The sequence below is a fragment of the Bos javanicus genome, chromosome 11 (assembly GCF_032452875.1).
Source record: "Bos javanicus breed banteng chromosome 11, ARS-OSU_banteng_1.0, whole genome shotgun sequence".
Lineage (NCBI taxonomy): Eukaryota > Metazoa > Chordata > Mammalia > Artiodactyla > Bovidae > Bos > Bos javanicus.
Genome location: NC_083878.1, coordinates 11,686,080 through 11,709,414, shown reverse-complemented (window position 1 = coordinate 11,709,414; position 23,335 = coordinate 11,686,080). Strand labels below are relative to the sequence as shown.

General features: G+C 48.3%; 1 protein-coding gene across 1 annotated transcript; it reads left to right on the top strand.

The window, feature by feature from the left end:
• Nucleotides 1-266: 266 nt before the first annotated feature.
• Nucleotides 267-8,677, top strand: SPR (sepiapterin reductase). The gene is made up of 3 exons (XM_061431935.1): nucleotides 267-876; nucleotides 1,472-1,762; nucleotides 7,858-8,677. The coding sequence occupies exons 1-3, from the start codon at nucleotides 555-557 to the stop codon at nucleotides 8,046-8,048; spliced, it is 804 nt and encodes a 267-aa protein (XP_061287919.1). The 5' UTR covers nucleotides 267-554; the 3' UTR covers nucleotides 8,049-8,677.
• Nucleotides 8,678-23,335: the final 14,658 nt, after the last annotated feature.

Genomic DNA, 23,335 nt, shown 5'->3' with positions numbered 1-23,335 from the left:
CCTGGAGGTAATCACTTAAACTGCGCTTCCCATGTAGCTCAGTCGGTAAAAGAATCTGCCTGCAGTGCAGGAGACCTGGGTTCGATCCCTGGGTTGGGAAGATCCTCCAGAGAAGGAAATGGCAACCCACTCCAGTATTCTTGCCTGGAAAATCTCATGGACAGAGGAGCCTGGTGGGCTGCAGTCCATGGGGTCGCAAAGAGTCGTGCACGACTGAGCGACTAACACTTACTTAATCACTTACACAAGGAAGTTAGGTTTGAACTCGGGAGGAGAATGAATTCCATAGGGGCACTGATGGGTTTGCAGGGCAAAGGATGAGGCCCGCGGTCTGCATTGGGCTAAGATTTCCTGGGCCCTGCCTCGGATTTAGTCTCTTCGCGCTCTAATTTTGCAGTCGCCTCCAGTTTAACGGCTTGTGACCAAGGAAAAGCGTGCCCCGGCGCTGTCCTTAGGTTCCCGCCCTCGCCGGGCGCTGCCTCCTCCTCCTCCCTCCGCGGCCGCCCCGCCCCCTGCCGAGTCATGGTAGCGGCTCCAGCTAGCAGGTAGGAGGCATGGAGGGCAGCGTCGGCAAGGTGGGCGGCCTGGGGCGCACCTTATGCGTGCTGACTGGGGCTTCCCGGGGCTTCGGACGGACGCTGGCCCAAGTCCTGGCCCCGCTGATGTCGCCTAGCTCCGTGCTGGTCCTAAGCGCCCGCAATGACGAGGCCCTGCGGCAACTGGAGACCGATCTGGGCGCCGAGTGGCCGGGTCTGCGTATCGTGCGGGTGCCCGCCGACCTGGGCACCGAGACCGGCTTGCAGCAACTGGTCGGTGCTCTGTGCGACCTCCCCAGGCCCGAAGGCCTGCAGCGAGTGCTGCTCATCAACAATGCGGGTAAGACGCCCGTTGGCCCGTGAGCGCTTGGAATACTGCTTAGCGTCCTGTTCTGTTTTCCCTCTCTTTCATCCCCCTCGGTTCTTGGAACTTTAAAGGTGACTCCTAGGAGTCAGAAAAGACGCCTGGAAGTCCTAGTTTCAGCGAGGTGTGGAGGAAGACCTAGTGCTGCCTCGGCGGCTCATTCTCCCCGCTTCTCCACTCCGCCCCCCTTCCTGTTTCAGCGCCATTTGTTCCAGAATGCCTGTAGAACTTTTCTGATCCTCTTGTTCAGCGCCCTCTGGCGGAGACCTGAATTAGGGCATGGAGTCTCTCCGCAGTTGTAAATTTCCCCCACTTATCCAAATGGCCCCCAGAGTTCCCCTAAACCCAGCCCCAGAGCAGAGCATGCGCCTTCTCAGTTTGAAGCTTCGGGTATGGGGGTTCCCCAGGTACGTCAGTCTGCAGGTCTGGGAAGAGGGAGCCATCTTCAGAAGCCCTAGAGAGACTCCTTTAGCTGTGGTTGGGAAGCGGGTGTCTGAATGAATTTGAAAAGGGCTGGGAGAAGAGAGAACCCCGCCTGGCACTGGGTGATTCGTAAGGTCTGGTTTTTCAGGCACTCTTGGAGATGTATCCAAACGTTGGGTGGACCTGACTGACCCAACTGAAGTGAGCAACTACTGGACTCTGAACTTGACTTCCACGCTCTGCCTGACTTCCAGTATCCTGAAGGCCTTCCCGGACAGTCCTGGCCTCAGCAGGACTGTGGTTAACATCTCGTCCATCTGTGCCCTGCAGCCCTTCAAGGGCTGGGGACTGTACTGTGCTGGGAAGGCTGCCCGTAACATGATGTTCCAGGTCCTGGCGGCGGAGGAACCTAGCGTGAGGGTGCTGAGCTATGGCCCAGGTAGGTGAGGCTTTACTGCCATCCATGTTCTCAGAACTGGCAGCTTACCCTTCGGGGACTGGGCTAGGAGCCCTCTCTGTCTCCTCCAGGAAAGGCCCCATAGAGTAGATTGTCCTTGAATCCTGACCCATCACTCCTTAAGGGAAATACAGGCTCCAAGGAAGTTAGGGCTGGTGGGGGCAGGAAGCTGTAGTTAGTGGATATGGACTGAGAGTGGGGAGCTGCCTGGACTTGAGGATGGGGACAGGAAGTCTGAGATATTAGAGTCTGAGAGATGATTACGATTTTAGGATTTGAATTCCAGGCCTGTGCCTCATTTCTTCATGTGAAATAGGGAAGATGTTACCTGTTTCACAGGGCCCTTTGTAGGACTGAATGAGGTCAAACTTGTAGAAGTGATCCCAAACTGTGAAGGACTATCTAATTGTTAGCGTTTGTTAAATAGGACTTATCATACTGTATTATCTTAATGTGTCTAGTCTCTCTCTCGGCATAGGAAAGCCTTGAAGGCAGGGATTATGCACTATTCATCTTTCTGTCCCAGCTTCTCACACAGCGCTCCACTAAGCCAGTCTGCAGTGAATGTTGGCTGAATGCAGAGCAGACAGACATTGTTGAATGCTGACCATCCCGTGCTGAACTGTGCTGGAACACTGGGGGATGCTGTGATAAATAAGATAGAGCCCCATTCTCATGAAATTTAAAGGAGGGGGGTGCCTTGTGACGGTTGGCCTGGTTTCTCTCTACCGTGATGCTACTATACCCCTTTCTTAAGAGTGAGGCTTCTATTCTAGGCTTGAGGTTGCTGGAACTGGAAGATGGTTTATGATGTCTGAGCAATTTAGGTGGAGATCCAGTAGTCTTTTCCCCTAGGAACCCTAGGGGCAAAGAGGTAGATTAACCTGATCAAAACCCAGATGCAGCATAGCCCGATCAAGCCTCGCCTCCAAGGTCTGATCGGTGCCATGTCTACTTCCTCATGATCTCTAGGACCCAGCCCTCCCTCTCTTCCTCCCAAATATATACGGTTATTCTTGCAGCTGACATTCAATGTAGCACCCACTCTGAGCTCAGCCTCAGACTCAGGCAACAGAGAGCAAGTGGAAACCAAAGTCAGGAGCAGAACAAACTCCAGAATGCCATGTGACTGGTTTACGTCTCAGGGAGCTCTCTTGGACGTTGTGAGAAAGTTGAACTTTTTTGTGGGGCTCTTAGGGCCTGAATGAAGGCAGAGACCAGTTGGGTTTTTGTTTAAGTCTCTGGAAGAATGTCCTAACAGGTGTCCAAAGATGGAAAGGGCTGTTTGGAAAGGACCAAATCCCTTCTTACTGGGGATGCACTGATATTTGATTGAAAGATATTTGAGGATCAGGAGGGTGGTTCTTCGACGTCCAAGATTCCTTGATTTTCTGCCCATGAGGTCCATTGACTCCAAATTCTGGGGTGCTGTGGTTCCCCAGGTGAGAAAGTACTTATAGGGATTTCTCTGGTAGTTCAGTGGCTAAGACTCCGTGCTCCCAATGCAGGGGGCCTGGGTTTGATCCTGGTTCAGGAACTAGATACTACATACCACAACTGAGAGTTCACGTGGCGCAACTGAAGACCACACTTGTCATGACTGAAAGATCCTACGTGTCACCACTAAAAGATCTAGCATGCTGCAGTGGAGATTGAAAATCCACATGCCACAACTAAGACCCGACACAGCCAAATAAATAAATGTTTTTTAAAAATAAAATCAGTGAACTTGTAAGAGTTCAAGAAGGAAGCACTTTCTGGTGGTGTGACCAGGGATGGCTTTATTGGAGGCAGCTAAACTGGACATTGATCTTGAGGGCTGCTTCCATATCAGCAGGTGGAAGGCATGCTGGATAAGCGGATGTAAAGGTGGGAACGCTCTCCAAACTCACTTTTTGGGGCTAACTTTATCCTGATACTAAAATCAGACAAGGACACTACAAGGAAGGAAAATTATAAGCCAAAATCCTTGATGAGCATAGATGCATAAATCCTCAGCAAAATTGTTAGTGAGCCAAATTCAAAAATACTTTAAGAAGATTGTATACCATGATCAAGTGGGATTTATCCTAGGGATGCAAGGATGTTTCAACATCTACAAATAAATCAGTGTAATACACCACAATAACAAAAGATAAAATTTGTATGATCATCTTAATAGAGAAAACAATGTGAAGAATCAGTTACATTTCTATACACTAATAATGAAGTATCAGGAAAAGAAATTAACAGTCCCATTTACAATTGCATCCAAAAGAATAAAATACCAAGGAATAAATTTAACGAAGGACATAAAAGACTTGTACACCAAAAACTATAAGACATTGATGAAAGAATCTCAAGAAAATATAAAATGGAAAGATGCCATGTTCATGGATTGGGTAAATTAATATTGTTAAAATGTCAATACTATCCAACCCAATCTACAGATTTAATGCGATCTCTATCAAGTTTCCAGTGGCATTTTTCACAGAAATAGAACAAGCAATTCTAAAATATATATGGAACCACAGAAAACTCTCAATAGCCAAAGCAGTCTTGAGAAAGAAGAACAAAGATCCCCAGCATCATGCTGCTTGATTTCAAACTATATTACAAAGCCACAGTAATCAAACTAGTATGGTATTGGCATAAAAGATAGACACAATTTACCAGTGAAACCATCTAGTCCTGATGTCTTGGAGAAGATAATTTGGGGTTGAAATAATAGCTTCATAAACTTAGATGTACAAATCTCCCTAGAGATTTGGGAAGTTGTCAGCTATCATTTCTTTCTTTCTATTAGTTAATTTTAATTGAAGGATAATTACAGAATTTTGTTGTTTTCTGCCAGATACCAACATGAATCAGCCATAGATGTACATATCCTCTCCCTCTTGAATCCTTCTCCCATCTCCCTCCCCATCCCACCCCTGTAGGTTGATACAGAGCCCCTGTTTGAGTTCCCTGAGCCATACACCAAATTCCCATTGGCTATCTGTTTTACATATGGTAATGTAAGTTTCCATGTTACTCTCCATACATCTCACCCTCTCCTTCCTTCCCCCCACCATGTCCATAAGTCTGTTCTATCTGTTTCTCTGTTGGTGCCCTGCAGATAAATTCATTGGTACCATCTTTCTAGACTGCATATATATGCATTAATATATGATATTTGTCTTTCTCTCTCTGACTTAACTTCATCCTGTATAATAGGCTCTAGGTTTATCCACCTCATTAGAACTGACCCAAATACGTTCCTTTTTATAGCTGAGTAATATTCCATTGTGTATATGTACCACAGCTTCTTTATCCATTCATCTGTCAGTGGACATCTAGGTTGCTTCCATGTTCTAGCTATTGTAAATAGTACTGCTAAGAACATTGGGGTACATGTGTCTTTTTCAATTTTGGTTTCCTCAGGGTATATGCCTAATAGTGGGATTACTGGGTCATATGGTGGTTTTATTCCTAGTTTTTAAGGACTCTCCATACTGTCTTGCATAGTGACTGTATCAGTTTACATTCCCACTGACAGTGCAAGAGGGTTCTAACCCTTTTCTCCACACCCTCTCCAACATTTATTGTTTGTAGACTTTTCTATAAATTTATTTATTTTTTAATTGAAGGGTAATTGCTGCACAGAATTTTGTTGTTTTCTGTCAAATCTCAACATGAGTCAGCCATAGGTATACATATGTCTGCTCCCTTTAGACCCTCCCTCCCATCTCCCTCCCTATCCCACCCCTCTAGGTTGATACAGAGCTCCTGTTTGAGTTTCTTGAGCCATACAGCAAATTCCGGTTGGCTATCTGTTTTACATACGGTAATGAAGTTTCCATGTTACTCTCTCCATACATCTCACCCTCTCCTCCCCTCTCCCCATCTCTCCCCATGTCCATAAATCTATTCTCTATGTCTGTTTCTCCATTGCTGCCCTGCAAATAAATTCTTCAGTACCATTTTTCTAGATTCCGTACATAAGCGTTATTATACGGTTTTCCTCTTTCTCTTTCTGACTTACTTCACTCTGTATGATAGGCTCTAGGTTCATCCACCTCATTAGAATTGACTCAAATGCATTCCTTTTTATGGCTGAGTAATATTCCATTGTATATATGTACCACAACTTCTTTATCCATTCATCTGTCGATGGACACCTAGGTTGCTTTGATGTTCTAGCTATTGTAAATATGGCTGCAATGAACAATGGGATGCATGTGTCTTTTTCAATTTTGGTTTCCTCAGGGTAGGAAACCAAGCTAGGAGTGGGATTGCTGGGTCATCAGTTCAGTTCAGTTCAGTTCAGTCGCTCAGTCGTGTCCGACTCTTTGCGACCCCATGAATCGCAGCACGCCAGGCCTCCCTGTCCATCACCAACTCCCGGAGTTCACTCAGACTCAACGTCCATCAAGTCAGTGATGCCATCCAACCATCTCATCCTCTGTCATCCCCTTCTCCTCCTGCCCCCAATCCCTCCCAGCATCAGGGTCTTTTCCAATGAGTCAACTCTTCGCATGAGGTGGCCAAAGTACTGGAGTTTCAGCTTTAGCATCATTCCTTCCAAAGAAATCCCAGGGCTGATCTCCTTTAGGATGGACTGGTTGGATCTCCTTGCAGTCCAAGGGACTCTCAAGAGTCTTCTCCAACACCACAGTTCAAAAGCATCAATTCTTTGGCGCTCAGCTTTCTTCACAGTCCAACTCTCACATCCATACATGACCACTGGAAAAACCATAGCCTTGACTAGACGGACCTTTGTTGGCAAAGTAATGTCTCTGCTTTTCAATATGCTACCTAGTTGGTTATAACTTTTCTTCCAAGGAGTAAGCGTCTTTTAATTTCATGGCTGCAGTCACCATCTGCAGTGATTTTGGAGCCCCCAAAAATAAAGTCTGACGCTGTTTCCACTGTTTCCCCATCTATTTCCCATGAAGTGATGGGACCAGATGCCATGATCTTCGTTTTCTGAATGTTGAGCTTTAAGCCAACTTTTTCACTCTCCTCTTTTCACCTTCATCAAGAGGCTTTTTAGTTCCTCTTCACTTTCTGCCATAAGGGTGGTGTCATCTGCATATCTGAGGTTATTGATATTTCTCCCAGCAATCTTGATTCCAGCTTGTGTTTTCCAGTCCAGCGTTTCTCATGAGGTACTCTGCATATAAGTTAAATAAGCAGGGTGACAATATACAGCCTTGACGTACTCCTTTTCCTATTTGGAACCAGTCTCTTGTTCCATGTCCAGTTCTAACTGTTGCTTCCTGACCTGCATACAAGTTTCTCAAGAGGCAGGTCAGAATTCCTGGTATTCCTATCTCTTTCAGAATTTTCCACAGTTTATTGTGATGCACACAGTCAAAGGCTTTGGCATAGTCAATAAAGCAGAAATAGATGTTTTTCTAGAACTCTCTTGCTTTTTCCATGATCCAGCGGATGTTGGCAATTTGGTCTCTGGTTCCTCTGCCTTTTCTAAAACCAGCTTGAACATCCGGAAGTTCACGGTTCATGTATTGCTAAAGCCTGGCCTGGAGAATATTGAGCATTACTTTACTAGCATTACTTTAGCTGCTGGGTCATATGGTGGTTTTATTCCTAGTTTTTTAAGGAATCTCCACACCGTCTTCCATAGTGGCTGTATCAATTTACATTCCCACCAACAGTGCAGAGCGTTCCCTTTTATCCACAGCCTCTCCAGCACCTATTGTTTGTAGACTTTTTGGGAACGCACAGGGAGCCACCTACAGCCATGGGAGTTGACCTGGTGCTGGAGCGGGCTGGCTCGGGAGCCCTTGAGAAGTTGGTTGCTCACTTCATTCTCCTCCCACAGGGAGAGTGTCTCTCTCTGCTCTGGGACTTTGAGGGGGAGTGATGGGGTAGCGTGAATCTGTAGATTTGGTAGTCTAAGGGGACCGTGTTCAGTGGACACTGGATGAGCCTGGAGCTCGATAGTGAAGTGTGGAGCCTTTGGTGATGCTGACCACATGTCAGCCAAGGTGAGGTATTGCCTCTGGCCAGACCTGACTCCACCCAACTCCACACATAGATCAGGGGCCCCTGCCTCAGTCATGTCCCCTCATCTTCTGCTCTTCATCCCCTAGGTCCCCTGGACACTGACATGCAGCAGTTAGCCCGGGAGACCTCTGTGGACCCAGACTTGCGAAAAAGCCTGCAGGAGCTGAAGAGAAAGGGGGAACTTGTGGATTGCAAGATATCAGCCCAGAAACTTCTGAGCTTGCTGCAAAATGACAAGTTCGAGTCTGGAGCCCATATTGACTTCTACGATGAATAAGACCATGCCCTTGGTTTTAGGGGCTCTCTTCCCCTTCTTACAGGCACACCCAGGAGCCCTGTGCCTCCCTACATGCTGCCACAGTGGCGCTGCCAACCCTACCTTACACAGATAAGCACTCATGCTTACTTACTGCCCTGCCCTCAGATCCAACTAACTGTGAGAGCCCTGGGTGGCTGGAGTTCTCAGTTTTCAGATATCTGTATTGACCACCCTGAGTTAGGAGTGAACTTGGGAGAGACAAGTTATGGCTGTTGGTGTTCTTTCTCCCTAGAAATAGAATTTTAGGGATGGGAAAACTAGGACAGGAAGCTAAAAACACTGAGAAAAGGAGGATGGGTCTCTGGCCCATGACGGTCCATGGGGAAGGAGGGATGAGCTAGTGTCAAACAGGAGGACCCACGTAGATTGACAGATGGCCTGGAGGGATAGGAGGACAGCGCAAGTCCCAGCCCACAGGGATGCTCTTTGCCCAGGGTAGCAAGACCTTCACTTGAACTCTGTGTCCTCATTCTGATGCTTCCTCCCTCCAGAATCTGCCATCTATCCACCAGATGGGGGAAAGGAGCCTGAGAGTTTTTTACATGTTAAAGGCAGATACAAATAAAATGTGGATTGTCCTTTGTTAATACCTGCTTTCTCTTCTGATACAGGTCCTATGACTAACTCCCTGGTTTCCTCGACCCAAGGGGTGTTCCTGAGGCAGTTAATCCAAACTTGGGGTATTGCCCTCATGTCCTGGGGCGTCTTGGGGCTGTCTGCCTCTTCTCACAGAGCGCCCCTCAGTAGCAAACCCAGGTTCAAACAAAGTCCTAGGTGACTGGCCCAGACACCTGTGCCTCCTTTATGCCTTTCCTATTCTTACCCTAGTCTTATACCCTTTCCTCACCCTTGACCTATTCAAAGGGTATCCAGCCTTTAGGGCCTGACTCAGAGCTCCCCCGCCCTTGGGGAAAGGTGGTTTCCCTGGCTCTCTTAGATTCCCAACTCTGCCCTTTACCCACATGGCAATGCTTGGATGGATCCCAGATCTTCAGTGGACCTGTCGTGGGCCCTCCTGGTAACATTCATCTGCCCCACAGACCTGATCCTCAGGGGATTGGACATAGGACCAACATGCCTTTATGGAAAGTAGACAAGATTCTAAGAGGAAAAAACCCTGAGAAACCAAGGGTGTGCTCCTTCTGCAGATCAGGAGGTGTGGGCCAGGCTGAGAGCTCTGTGGTGGTGGTGGTCTACAGCCAGGCAGCCCTCTGTCCCTGTTCCTTATTCGGTCAGAGACCATGGTCCCTGCCAGCCGTCTCGGGCCTCAGCCCTTCCTCTGATTGCCGGACAGATCTCTTTGTTCCTCCTCATGCACAGCAGAGGGCGCACTGAGGCCATGCCTCCTGGGGAACCAGAGGCAACACTGGTCCTTGTGGAGGCAGGCCCTGAGCTAGAGCTGGCCGTGCCCTGCTGGGTTCCCTAGGAGGGAGGGAGCAACTCATGCGCTTTCTTCACCCAGCTGAGCCTTTGCCCTCAGTGGAATCAAAGGCACTGTTCTCAGATCCCTGCTCTGCCACCCAGGGCAGGTTACTCCTCTTGTTTCAGTTTCCCTATCTGAAAAAAGCGGATTATAATGGTGCCTCCCTCAAAGGGGCATCATGAGTAGTAAATGACCTAATGTTTGTAACTGTTCAGCACAGTGCTGGCGCCGCACTGAGTGGCCACAGAAGCTGATATTTATTGCCTTTTAATATCAAGATGGGGTGTCCCTAATGGGTCCCCAGTAAAGGAGCCACCTGGGTTCGATCCCTGGGTCAGGAAGATACCCTGGAGAAGGAAATGGCAACCCATTCCAGTATTCTTGCTTGCAGAATTCTATGGACAGAGGACCCTGGCAGGCTACAGTCCATGGGGTCACAAGGAGTCGGACACAACTTGAGCAACTCAAGATCCAGAGCATGCATAGCCTCATCGTGTGGCTCAGATGCCCCTTCCATTGCTGGCCTGTGGCGAGAGCCCTCACCGCACCCCCTGTAATCCTGGCCTCTCAGGCTGGGATTCTGTCCGGACAGCTTGTCCTGGATTCACCGGACCTTCAGGAAAATGCTTGAGGCTTGGAGTCGAACCCTCAGTCTCGCTTCCCTCTATGATAGAGATGCTGTGGACCTTGGGCAGGGGCTTGTCTCTGGGCTTCAGTTTCCTTAGAGTAGATGAGCTCTAAGATTCTTTCTTGCAAACTTTTCTCTAAGGTGCTTCAAATGTGGTTAGGCTGCATCTGCAGTTCTCAGATTGGCCTCTGTGGCTGGGGCTGGACCACAGTCTGGTGAGTGTGGGACAGATCTCGCCTGGCCTCTTGCTCCCAGGGGAATGTAAGGGCAGTCGGCACCAGCAATATGTATGATGTGCGGTGGGGCTATCTCCCTCCCCAGGAAGCTGGTTGACCAAGACTTAGGGAGAAGTACCACATGTCCCCACAAGGTGGCAACACACTCCCGCCTGACATCCTCTCAGCTCGGAGTTGGGGGATTTGAGAGCCTTGGAAACCCTAGACCTTCCTCTCTGCCTGTACTTTTCTGGACTCTCAGGGGCCCCCAGGAAGCTGGGGAGGCAGAAAGAGCTGGGATCACTCTCCCCGGCGGGTCCTCCTGGCCTCTGTAGTGATCCCTGTGCTCTGACCATAGGGATTTCCCAGGCCTTGCTTCTTGGGCTGGACTCAGCCTCTCAGGTCCTGCACCCCTGGGGCAGGGAGGCCTTCCTGCCACCTCAGGGACAGCCATGTGTGTTCTTAGAGTGCACGGCCTGTCCTTGGCTACCACACACATGAGCGCACTCGAACGCACACACAATACATGCCTGCACGTGCCCAGAGCTCAGCTGCTGGCCGGCGGGCCTCAGATTAGCCTAAAGACAAACAAGGTTTCTTTGTCTGTGGCCTGAATGAGCTGGTAGTTTTTCGGTTTTGTGTTTAATACCCCTGAGCTGGAGGCCAGCAGCTGGCCTGTGGGAGTGGGGGATGGGAATACCCCAGGCACACCCCAGGGAGCCCCAGCACCCACCTCTGTCCATGAGCATGACCAGCAGGGGTTGGATTGGTCAGAAGCTCCCTGTCCACCCCCAATTCCTCTCCTTTGTCCCCTGAGTGGGCGAAGCATGTCCCCTAGCACTCAGCCTAGTGCCTGAGTCCACTGTTTGGCCAAGGCTGGATGTGAGCAGCTGTTCCTACCTGGCCTCAGGACCACTCCTAGGGCAAGGTGCCACCAGCTCTCCCCGGGGTCTCACCTCAGAGCTGGGCTCGGGCTTGCTGCCTCCAGCCTCCTCTCGCCCAGCCTCTCCCCGCAGAACACGGCCTCCTGTGCAGACGTATGTGCAGTAATTCCCGCTCCCAGTGCCCAGCCTTGCGCCCTCACCACAGGACCTCACCGGGGTCCTGTGCGGTGGCAGGGATGGGGGTGAAAGCACTGCCAGTCACCGGGGTGGGGCCCCCGCAGCATCACACAGTGATGGGGTAGCGCAGAGGGGCATGGGTCTGAAGACACCAGGCAGCTTGCGGGGAGGTTAGCCGAGGACTCACTGGGAGCCTCTGGGGCCACTGAAGATGGGGTTAGAGGGTAGCTGGACGGAGGAGAGAGTGAGCTGTCATTGCTTCTCTGCCCCAGCCCCAAGGTCTTCTGCCTGCAGTGCTGGGAGGCAGTGCTAAACGCTAGACATTCCCTCAGACTTGAAGTAAAGCCCACCTTCCCACTCCCACCCCAAATTATCCCACTCCAGCAAGACTCCCCTACCCTCCCCTCTGTCTCCCATTTCCCCCAACCCCACAGCTCTAACTGCCCTTAGTGTGAGCTGAGAGGGTCCTGACCTTTGACTTTCAGGAAGTGGTTGGGAAAAGGAAGGAAGGGAAAAGGAAGCCTCTTTTTTCCTTTGAGGGATCCACCTCTCAGGCCTACCTCCAGCTGATTCCAGGGGCTCAGATGATTCCTCAGCTGACCGGCCTGCAAGCTGTCTAGTGGTCTCTTAGCCCACAGGCCCATGTCCCTCATCCCCAACCCCAGGACAAGGGAAGAGAGGGGCCTGGGTCCCACTTTTGAGACCCGTGCCTACTCTTGGGGCCGCGGAAATCTGTCTGGTCCATACTCTGGTTCAGGTCTTGGTCCAGCTGCTGTGGAGTCCTTTCCTGTCAGGTCCTGCCCTTCCAAGGCCCAGTTTGACCCCAGGGATCCAAGGCTCAAGGGGCTGTGTGTATCCCGGAGACCTTACGCAGACCTAATTCTTTGAGGCCTTGTTGAGTCTTTGATGATGAGTGAATGGATGAATGAATGAATGAGCAAGTGAATGCTGTAGTGGCCCACTGCCAGGGGTTGAGTGAAGCATTTAAAAGGGCTGGGTGTGATGACTGGTGCCTGGCAGTTAAGCCTCCACCCACCCCAACCTTCCCTATGTGGGGGTTAAACCCCACCTCCTTGGATTCCCCTTGGAATCCCTAAAGGCAAGCCCTCATGTGTGTATTGCGGACATGGGTAGGACTGGCCTGTGTCAGAATCACCAAGAAAGGTAAAAAAAAAAAAAAATCACTCCTCCATTGTTCCTCCTTTACTACAGATTCCAATTCAGTGGGTCCAAGTATGTCCCTACTCCAATGCTACAGTACTAAAAAATGAGCTGTAAAAATTAATTAACTAATTTAAAAGGTGAGCTGTGAACCTTGTAAACTCAGGTGATACTGGCAGAGATCAAAGGAGCTAACCCCTCAAAGAAGGGGAAGTTCAAGAGACAGAGTCAGGCTTAAGAGTTGGGGTTAGTCTAGGTCAGAATTAAGGATTAATATGTGGCCAAGGTCAGGGTCATTGTGAGTCCAGGTTTGGGGTCAGCCCAGGGCCATGGGTAGGCTGAGCTTATGCTGGGAGTTGGGAATAACAAAAGGGAGACAGAACATTTGGGAAGCAAAGGAGGCCTGCACATAAGTGACGAGCAGCGGGGTGAGCTGGCTCAGTAGGAGAAGAAGGCCAAGCCTGAAGACAGTGACCACGGCGAGGAGTCAGGCGGGGAGCTGCTCCCAGCCTCATGACCACCCCAGCTTCCACCACCCTATCCCCCAGGCAGGCACCCTGTGCGCAGGGCAGGGACAGCTGCATCGTCCTCTGAGACGAAATGGGCTTTCTCTAAGAGTCCGTCCTCGGGGCCTGCTGGGAGTGACAGGAAAGGGATGCGCTAAATGAGGGAGTCGAGGGGAGGCACGTCTTCTCTCTTCTCTGAAGCATCCAGGTCGAGACGACAAAACTCAGACGGCAAGGGTGAATGGCTGAGACAGCATGAACAGGACAGAAGAGGAAGACAGAGAAACACAGGGAGGAAAACAGACAACGGTTTGCAACATAGTGAGACAGATTTAGATGGAAGGAGAGAGTAAGAGAAACCACATACACACACACACTCTCTCTGTCTTTCCCTCACACGCACTCACACACTCACACACACCCGGGCCTGCGCTCATGCAGCCGCCCTGAGCCTCGCTGGAAATAATCCCACTCTGACGTGGGGCCTCAGCTGCACAGGCGGCACCGAGCTGTTACCTTGCACATCTGTCAGCTCCAAATGTAGAAGCTGTCGTAGGGTTGTGTGTGTGAGTGTGAGAGTGTGTGCATGTGTGCGCCTATTCCTCCCAGAGAATGCTGAGGCCCTCAGCCTGGCAGAGGGAGATCCCCAAGGACCCGGAGGCTCTCCAGGAAGTCCACACCCAGGGAAGCAGGCCCACTCCCTCCCGGCCTGCACACGGAGAGGCCTAGTACTGGGCTTGGCTTCTGTGGCCTGGTTTAGCCTCTTAGAGCCATGCGGCCCTGGGCAATTGGAGCCACTGGGTGTCCTTACTTGTCGGTAGGGAGGAAGAGTGGCCAAACCCCCTGGATCCTACAGGGGTGGTAGTGAGTGTTGGCCTCCTGTATGCCCGTCATTCCTGGACCTCAGGGGTTCTTCGCAGCCTTTTGCTAGAGCCGGGATCCCTTCGGTGGCTGACTCCTGACTTCCAGGGATGCACCCAGCTTGCAGCTCCCTCTGGGAGCACCAAAGCCGTGGCCTTCCTCTGGCTGGCTCTTCTCCCAGCTGGATTCCCCGCTGGGCCTAGGGATGTGCTGGGACACTGACTCTGGGCCATAGAGGTCTGAGAATCTCAGATCCTGAGCAGGGAGTGTGGACTAAGGCCCAGGGTGCTTACCTTTTTCTGGTGGGGAGCAGGGGAGGCTGGCCCCCTTCTCTTCACTGACCCTTTCGAAGCTCTTACCCCTGGCCCCTGGGTCAGGAAGTTCTTTTCTGTGCATTTGCACTCCTTCCTGCTTTTATCTACACTTGTCATAAAGGGATTTTACAGTCATGAGGAAGAGTCCTCCAAATCTGTTCAGAAAGGAGGGCAGCCTTCTCAGTCTAAGTGAATAGGAGCCCTGGTGGAAGGCACCCCGCCCCAGGTCAGAGTTCCTCTCACAGTGCCAGGCCCAGAGGTGGAAGCCTCCCCACACCCACATAACTGACCCCATCAAGACAGGCAGAGTCCAGAGGCCCTGCCACCCATCCCACTCGCCAGAAGCCCCACCTCTGCCCTGCCTCCTCAAAGCCAGTCCCAACTCCCAAGTCATCTCTCCCTCCTTCCCAAGATCCACCATCCTTTCTGCCCGAAGGTTGGATGGGCCATTCTAGGCAGGTTGTAGGTGCCTACTTTGCTCAAAGCAGTGAAAAAGGACATGAGGCCTGAGTGCTTGCATCTGTGGCTCCAGCCCTGTGTTCCCAAGAAGGTGAGTGGTCGTCATTCAGGGTGTGTTCTTCCCTGGGGCCGGAGCCTCTGTATGCACATATGTGGATACATATGAATCACACTTAGGCCTGCCCTGGCCCCCAGCCAAGTATGTATGGGTCCCTGTTTGCCACCTTAGTATTAATATTTGGCTCTGTTTATGTCATGTATGGATGTGAGAGTTGGACTGTGAAGAAAGCTGAGTGCCGAAGAATTGATGCTTTTAAACTGTGGTGTTGGAGAAGACTCTTGAGAGTCCTTTGGACTGCAAGGAGATCCAACCAGTCCATTCTGAAGGAGATCAGCCCTGGGATTTCTTTGGAAGGAATGATGCTGAAGCTGAAACTCCAGTACTTTGGCCACCTCATGTGAAGAGTTGACTCATTGGAAAAGACCCTGATGCTGGGAGGGATTGGGGGCAGGAGGAGAAGGGGACGACAGAGGATGAGATGGCTGGATGGCATCACTGACTCGATGGATGTGAGTCTGAGTGAACTCCGGGAGTTGGTGATGGACAGGGAAGCCTGGCGTGCTGTGATTCATGGGGTCCCAAAGAGTCGGACACAACTGAGCAAATGAACTGACTGACTGACCGATGCGTGAAAAATGTCGGCCACTCAGTCGTGTCCGATTCTTTGTGACCCCATGAACTATAGCCCACCAGGCTCCTGTGTCCATGGGATTCTCCAGACAAGAAAACTGGTGTGGGTATCCATTCCCTTCTCCAGGGGATCTTCCCAACCCAGGGATTGAACCTGGGTCTCCTGCATTTCAGACAGATTCTTTACCATCTAAGTCACCATAGTATACCTGTGTATAAAACTTTTGATGTAAAACTTGCCAGGTAATAGTATATGCATGCAACTGTGGGCCTGGGTATCTATCTGTGCATATCTAGAAGACAATTACGTGAATTTGAGTGTAGGTATAAATTACTGTGAGTACACACCCACTTTCATATCTGCGTGACAGTTGGCTTGTACACTTAAAGCATACATGCATAGAGCAGTGTGCAGACATGATTACATGTGATTATGTGTCACCACATGTCCCTGGGTTGCTCTCAGGTTATAACTGAATGTGCAAGTGTATAATGTGACAAGCCTGAACCTGTGCAAAGTTGTGCAAGAGATTTAACCAGCCAGCATATGTGGGAGTGTGTGGGGTGTGTGTGTGTGTGTGTGTGATTTTGACATGGGGCAAGTGTACTTGGAAAAAGGGGTGTGTTCAGGCCTGGGGCCGAGGAACGACAACTGTGTGTCGACAAACTCCAGCCACCCCTTAAACCACGTCCGGTGAGAAGGAAATGTGTAAATGTGTTTGTTAAATACAAAACAGAAAGCCACAAAACACCAGGCCCTGCAGTGGTAAGAACAAATCAAGCAAGTTTCTCTCCCCTCTCCCTCTCCAGCGTCTCGGCCCCTCTCTGGCGCTGTTCCCTCACACCTAAGCCCAATGGTGTTTTGCAGTCTTTCAGCTGTTACCTCAGTCCCTCGTCGCCTCATTCCCGATTCACTCCGTTGCTATAGGTATGTTTGAAACCCCAGCGTGGTAGATTTTAATTAGTCTTCCTACAGATGGCCAATTAACATTCATTACTTTTGCCTTGAGCGATTAATTATGAGTTTGGATAGAAAAGGAGAGAAGAGGAGAGGAAGATGGGCAGGTGAATGAAAGAAGAAAGAGATGGGGGTTTGATTGGGAGTTTGGAATTTTTACACAGAGCAGGCTGGTGGGGGAGAGGGTGGGAAAGAGCCGTTTGAATCCCCTCACTCCCAGCGGCCTCCCTCTGCCCACAGCTGCTCTGGGGCCCTAATCGGCTTGGCTGGCCCAGCCCTCCAGGGAAATAGCGCTCACACCCTCCTTTGGGCATCCTTAAGCCTTTGGTGTTCCCTGACCCCAGCTTCTTTCATTAATACCAGCCCTCTTGTTTTTCGTGCCAGAGCTGGGTGGGAACTGTGTCAGGAATCATCCAAAATGCAGCAGATAACCCAGAAGTGAAACCCTGCTGGCATTCACTCATTCTTCTAAAGGTAGCAGCTCATTGTACAGATGAGGAAACTGAGGCTCAGACAGGAAATGACTTCTCCAGCTCGTGCATCTCTGGGGAGAAAGTCCAGCTCCCCTTGCGCGGCCACCGGGGTGTCTGTAAAGAATTTGAGCAGTGTTTAACCTTACAGTCTGTAACAAACTCATCTGCCATCAGACAGAAGTGTTCTTCAGGGTCTCGAGTGTAACTCACACCCTCCAGTGCGTGCTCATGTGGCTTCCCAGCTCATTAAAAGGCTCCCTGGGTGATGTTGCCTGTTTAGGAGCTGCAGCTATGTCCCTAATTCTAAATTCATTCCAGGAATGGAGGAAAGATTCTAAATGTAAACGGTGGTCTTTCGGGTGGGAGGATCACAGATGATTTTTGTTTTCTTTGTTACAATCACTTGTATTTTTTACTTTCTCCAGCACAAATACATGACTTGACCTGTAGAAAGTATATTAAGTATGACTGTATTTTACTTAAAATTTCTTCAAAGTATATTTGTAAAAAGAAACAGGAATCCATATTTGTTTATGGTCTTTTTTTTAAGACCATAAATATGTACAACAAAAATTGAACACCGCCTATCATTCAGCTTGCTTGTCACCTGCCCTTATTCATGTTGCAGTCTGTCTTCTACTTAGACCATGTCTCAGTGTCCTCCTCTATCTGCCAGGTTGAGTTGCAAAGAGTACTCACCTACTAATGTCACGGGGACTAAATAAAATAACGCCTGGTAAGTCTTAGTGCCTTGTATCTAGAAAGAGCTCAACAAGTATTAGTTGTAATCAATAACACCAAGATTTTTACAATAATGATATCGGAGTGGTGGAACTTTGAAGAATTTTTATGTACCTCTTTTTGCTTTATAGTGTTCTGAAAATTTTTCTGTCATGAAAATTCCTTTCCTTGGCAATTAGAAGAAAATTTAATAAGAGAGAGAATAAACTGAGACATAAAAAGAAGGAAAGAGGGATAGAAGAATGTACACTGTTCAAACCAAATGTAGCTCTTCTGATTTTTTTTCTCAAATGTTTACTGCTCTGCTCATGCTACCGTGAGTGCAGTTGTGGGGCCTAGCCCCCTGGAAGTCTCACTCACGGGGACAAGCACTCTTACCTCCAGGAGACTCCCTCCTGCTCCTCTCGTGGTGATTAAGTCTGCTGGATCCCTCACATCCCCAGTGGCTTCCCCTGGCCAATCCCACTCCCTGCTTAAGCTTGACCTAAGAGCCTGTTTCTTCGGATCTCCTTTATTCTGGGGTTGTGTGGCTCACACAGAATATGGCTGTTTGGACCAAAGATTCCTCAGATTAGGGTTTGGGTGGAACAAGAAACGGTTGGCATCTCTGATATTGTGCTTTTGCCATGTTGCTCCTAAAACCTCCTGCCACCCACTCCACACCATTCACACCATGAGTGCCTGGTTGCTCATTCTGTCTCACCCAACATGCTACCAGGTAAGCTCCATGGCAGGGCAGCCATGCTTCGTTTCGCTCACTGCTTTGTCCTCGGCACCAAGTACAATGCTTGGCACGTAGCAGGTGATCAGGAAATATCTGTTGAATACTGGGAAAACACATAACCACACCATTCTATACATTTACAGAGGTTTTATAGATAGGCAAAAGTTGAACACATTACAGAGTCACTTGTGAGCTTCAAACTTCTCTGGAAGAGACCTGGCAGATCCAGCGGAGTTAGGTTTAGAGTAGTTGGGGAGGCTTCCTGGAGGAAGAGCAAATTGCACCGAAGGCAGTAAGATAGGGATTCCACTGCAGCAAGGGACAGCTCGGCTTAGCATATCCTGGCCTTCCTCGTGGTTCATGTCTAAGCAATCAGAAATTCCACCCATCACAGTGATGGCACTGAGAACATCAGGCTAGTCAAGGCCTGGAAGCAGCCTCTCAGACTACAGGAAAGGGGGCTGCAAGGTTGAGGCCTGAGCGGGGCAGCAGGGTGGGAAGGGCAGTGTAGACTCGGGGGTAACCGAGGGGACTAAGTCTGTGATCCCTTGAGAAAGAGAGGGGTCTCCAGGAGAGCTGCCAAGCTTACTAAGAATCACGGGCTCGCCACACCTGAGCGGTAGTGTGCCATTAAAGGGTGGTTGGCTACCTGGGGGAGACACAGGGAGTGCCCCTGGGCGTGGGTGGAGGTGAGAAGCATCCTGTACCTATGTGGAGGCAGAATGAAAGAGAACAGCTGAAACCGCAGGCTTCCTGGACACGGGAGGAGGAGGACCAGAAACTCAGGCGTGGACGAGCGAGAAAAGGCTCTTGTGGGTCTCCTCTCTCACTGGAGAACGGTCATGGAATGAGGCAAAAGAAGGGGTGAGGAGGGCCTAAATGCCTGCTGTGGGAATCAAGGGCAGTGGCTATCTTGTTCTTTTCGTGCTGTGGCCCCGGGGAGTCCTGGGTTCCTGCCACATGCCTCTCCTGAGTTAACAGATGCAAGTGTGAATGGAGGCCTGAAGCCTCCAAAGGTGGGGAAGGCTGCCTGGGAGAAGTGACGTTAGAAGAGGCCTTGAGGCTTGAGCAGGGCTGGCTCTGGTGAGCGGTGGACGGCACAGCAGCGAGGGGTGTGGTGTGTGAGGACGTGGACCCCCGCCAGCCGGGTGTCCCGAGGCCTGTCAGGAGTGGATGAGGCCAGACGGCAGAAGTCTCTGAAGCACTGGGGCCGAGGCACTGGGGTCCCATGGGATGCTCTCCTAGGGATGCCTGTTACACACCAACAGGCCCCTGTCCTCAGCCCCTGGCTGCTGAGACTTCTCAAGGCTCTCTCACAGTTTTCTTCAGGCCTCTCCCCACCAATACTTCAGCCACCTTCCAGGAGATCCAGTAAGAGGCCAAGAGTCCTCTCCTGCAGATCTACCATGCTCATCACATCCGTCACCCAGCAGATATTTCCTACCTGTCCTCTGATCCTAATTAATCCATTTATCAGGGAGTCTGGCAAACATTACTGTAGGGGGACAGGAGGCAATATAAGGACTGCTCTCAAAGACTCGGGGAGACAGACAGGGGTGGGGAGCACTTGCACACTACGGGCTGTGCTCCCGACCTTCAGAAGAGCAGGCTTTTGGCCTGAAGCCAGGATGGCCTTTCTGCATGGGCTGGGCTTCCCTGGGCTCACATGGAGGCCCAGCCCGCAGGGCCTCCACCATCCCCAGCTCCCTGGTTTGCAGTGCTCTCTGCCCCTCTGCCCACTATCAGGCATCATTTCACTGTAAGTCACTTAACTCTAATGCCTGCGAGAGAATCCCATTGTTTGAGCCCAGCCCAAAGGTGATGGGCAAGCTTATGGTGCCCATCGCAGTCCAATCAGCTGTGGCCAGGAGGAGGGCCCTGGTTCACCCAGGACAGTTGGGGTGTGTGGAGCTCTGGGCATGGCAGGCAGGAACACTGAAAATTCTTGTACATGTTTCACTTCATTTAATATACTGTTCCACAAGATAGTGTTTCTGAAATTTCTTTCATTTTATTAACCAGCTATTACTGGTTTTTGAAAATACAAGTTTAGCAATATGACTACTATTTATTCAAGATAAAGGTTTATTATACCTTTTCTATGTAGTAGGGGAAATGTTTTATCTGAATTAACATGAAAACTTTTTTTTCTTAAAACAATTTTTTCCCACTTTGAAATCGTTAGGGATTACTTTTTGGCATAATTTCTCTATTCTGTCCCAAATGATTTTGAAATAGTTATCACTTCTTTCAGATGATAAACCATAAAATCTTGCTTCTAACTTTGATGGCAAAGAGAAAAATGTCTATAGCTTCCTTGGAAGCTCTTTAGGAAAAAAAAAAATGCCTGCAATGCTTATCCTTCTGTTTAAAATTTGTAAACAAAGGTGAATTCAAATTTGGAAACCAGAGTCTGCCTCACCGCACCAGCCACCTGTGCATTTCAAGAATAGCTTGATAGAACTTCCCATGTTTGAATAAGCGGCAAAGTCCCTCAGACACAACCAAAAATCCAAGATGTTTTCAACAACCTTGGAGCTTCCTGTATGTTATGCCTTCACTCCACTTACAAATGTTTTGAAAATTTGCCAGCTTTTCAGAGATGCATGAATAGTGTCATACAAAGAATTGACAGTACTGAGATCACTGTGGAGTTCTTTCATATCCCAACAAACCTCAACACCATTAAATCCCCAAGATGTGCATGACAATGTGTGTATAAAGCTCTTGGCTCATCCTCCGTAAACGTTGTAGCAACAACATTAAATCTTTCACTTGTGTCAGCAGCTCCCATGTAGATATAGGCATGCATTTTATTAAAATCAGCTTCCATAATAATTTCACATAAGAGCCTCCCCGTGAGCTCATCCATAGCCATGGCACCCAGGAACATCTGCTTAATTAGGATGGTCTGGGACATTTTCTGCAAAAAAACTTGCACAGAGTTTAGTGTTATTATGCCATCAGTTGTCTTTTTGTATCTCATGCATAGTTTAAGGAAACAATGTCTATATTATATTATTAATAATTCTAAATACTTACTATGTGCTGAACACAATTTTATGTGCTTTGCATTTATATACTCAAAGCAGGTTCTATGATATATTACCATTTCAGAAAAGGAAACTGGCACTGAAAGATCCATATTGTGTGAACAATTTGTAGAAACCAACTTAAATTAGTTGATATTTCTCTTTGATTTCCAATACAAGATACTTCCTTTTGTTCACAAATTAGATTCCCTATCCCCCTGATAGACACAGTTTTCATTTTCAGCTGTAGATACCGTCTGCTTTCCTCAATAGGTTTCAGTTAATCCTATGATAGTTTACAAAAGACAATGTCACCAAAAAGTAGATGTTTTCTACAAAACTATACCAATATAAATGTATTTCATGTTGTTTCTGGTTGTCTGAAATTTCCAGTAATTTTTTTCAAGTACTTTCATTCCTGAATTCTTGTTAGCAGAATAACAAAATGCCCATTCCATAGAATGGGTTAAAAAAACAGCACCTCTTTTAGAATGCTCTGTCTCATCCATCATCAATCTGAATATAAAGGTTCTAAAAGAATATTTTAATTCTTATTGAAGATTTTGTGCAATAGTTTGAAGGTAGTTTCAGATTGATAAGGCCTATTACTTTCTTTCATAAATTTCAAACCACATACAGAATCTTGGCTTGAAATGTGTTACTGTCTATACCAATCTTCGCATCAACCCTGATTAACTCTTGATGGTGAAATATGTGATTATTCCTCACAATTCTATTTGGCATCATAATTTGATGGTAAACTCTTCGAAATTTTTGTGAAAAATAGAAACTCAAACTTTTGTTTTGACATCATGTTTTAAATTCCTGTGATTTAAGTATTTATTTAGAATTGCTCAGTGATTGTGTTCCATCTCCAAGAAGAGAATGCCAATGACAGATTCTCTAACACTTCTTGTTATGACACTTTCCATGTTTTCTCAGTTATTTTCTAACCAGATTAATGTCCCAAAGCAGGGCTCTTTCAGCCGAGTGGCATTCTACTGTATAGTATAGAAACCATGAATTTCAGATTTTTCCACTGGACTACAGTTTTTATTAAGAGATGTTTTATTGTTGTTTAACTGTCTTTCACTCTAGATTTTTAAAATTCAATTTTTTCCTCTTTTAGTAACGTGGAAATAATATCCTGTTTTTGTTCTTTGGGGTGTTACCCTAGACATCTTATCAGGCACATGTAACTTCCAAAAATCGTTAATCACTATCTTTACTTTCCTTCAGAAAAATACGCAATTCAAATATGCTTTGATTCAGGTGTCTCCAGCCTCCAGAATTTAATGCCTTGATCTGAGGTGGTGTTGATGTAATAATAACAGAAACAAAGTGCATAATAAATATAATGCACTTGAATCATCCCAAACCCCCCCACCGCGGTCCATGGAAAAACCGTCTTCCACAAACCAGTCTCTGGTGCCAGAAAAGTTGGGGACTACTGCTTTATCTGGTCACCACTCCACCCCAACTAACGTGCTGTTGTTCAATATTTAGTGGTTTTTTGGTCCTACAAATTATACAAGGACATTGAGGTTTTGTAATCAATATGTATATTTTAGATGGATGTGTTGCAGAGTTTTTACTTTGCCAGAAAGATATATTTTAGGATATACACGTATTTCTTGCTATTGCCATCGTTTACTTATTATTTATTTATGTATTCATTTTTAAATTACTTTTATCGTGGTGGAATACACATAACATAAAATTTACCATCTTAACCATTTTAAGTGTACAGTTCAGTGGTATTATGTGTTAGTCACTCAGTCATGTTCAACTCTTTGAAACCCCATGGACTATAGCCCACCAGGCTTCTATGCCATGGGATTCTCCAGGCAAGTATACTGGAATGGATTGCCATTCCCTTCTCCAGTGGTATTGCTGCTGCTGCTGTTAAGTCGCTTCAGTCGTGTCTGACTCTGTGCGACCCCATAGACGGCAGCCCACTGGGCTCCTCTGTCCCTGGGATTCTCCAGGCAAGAATAC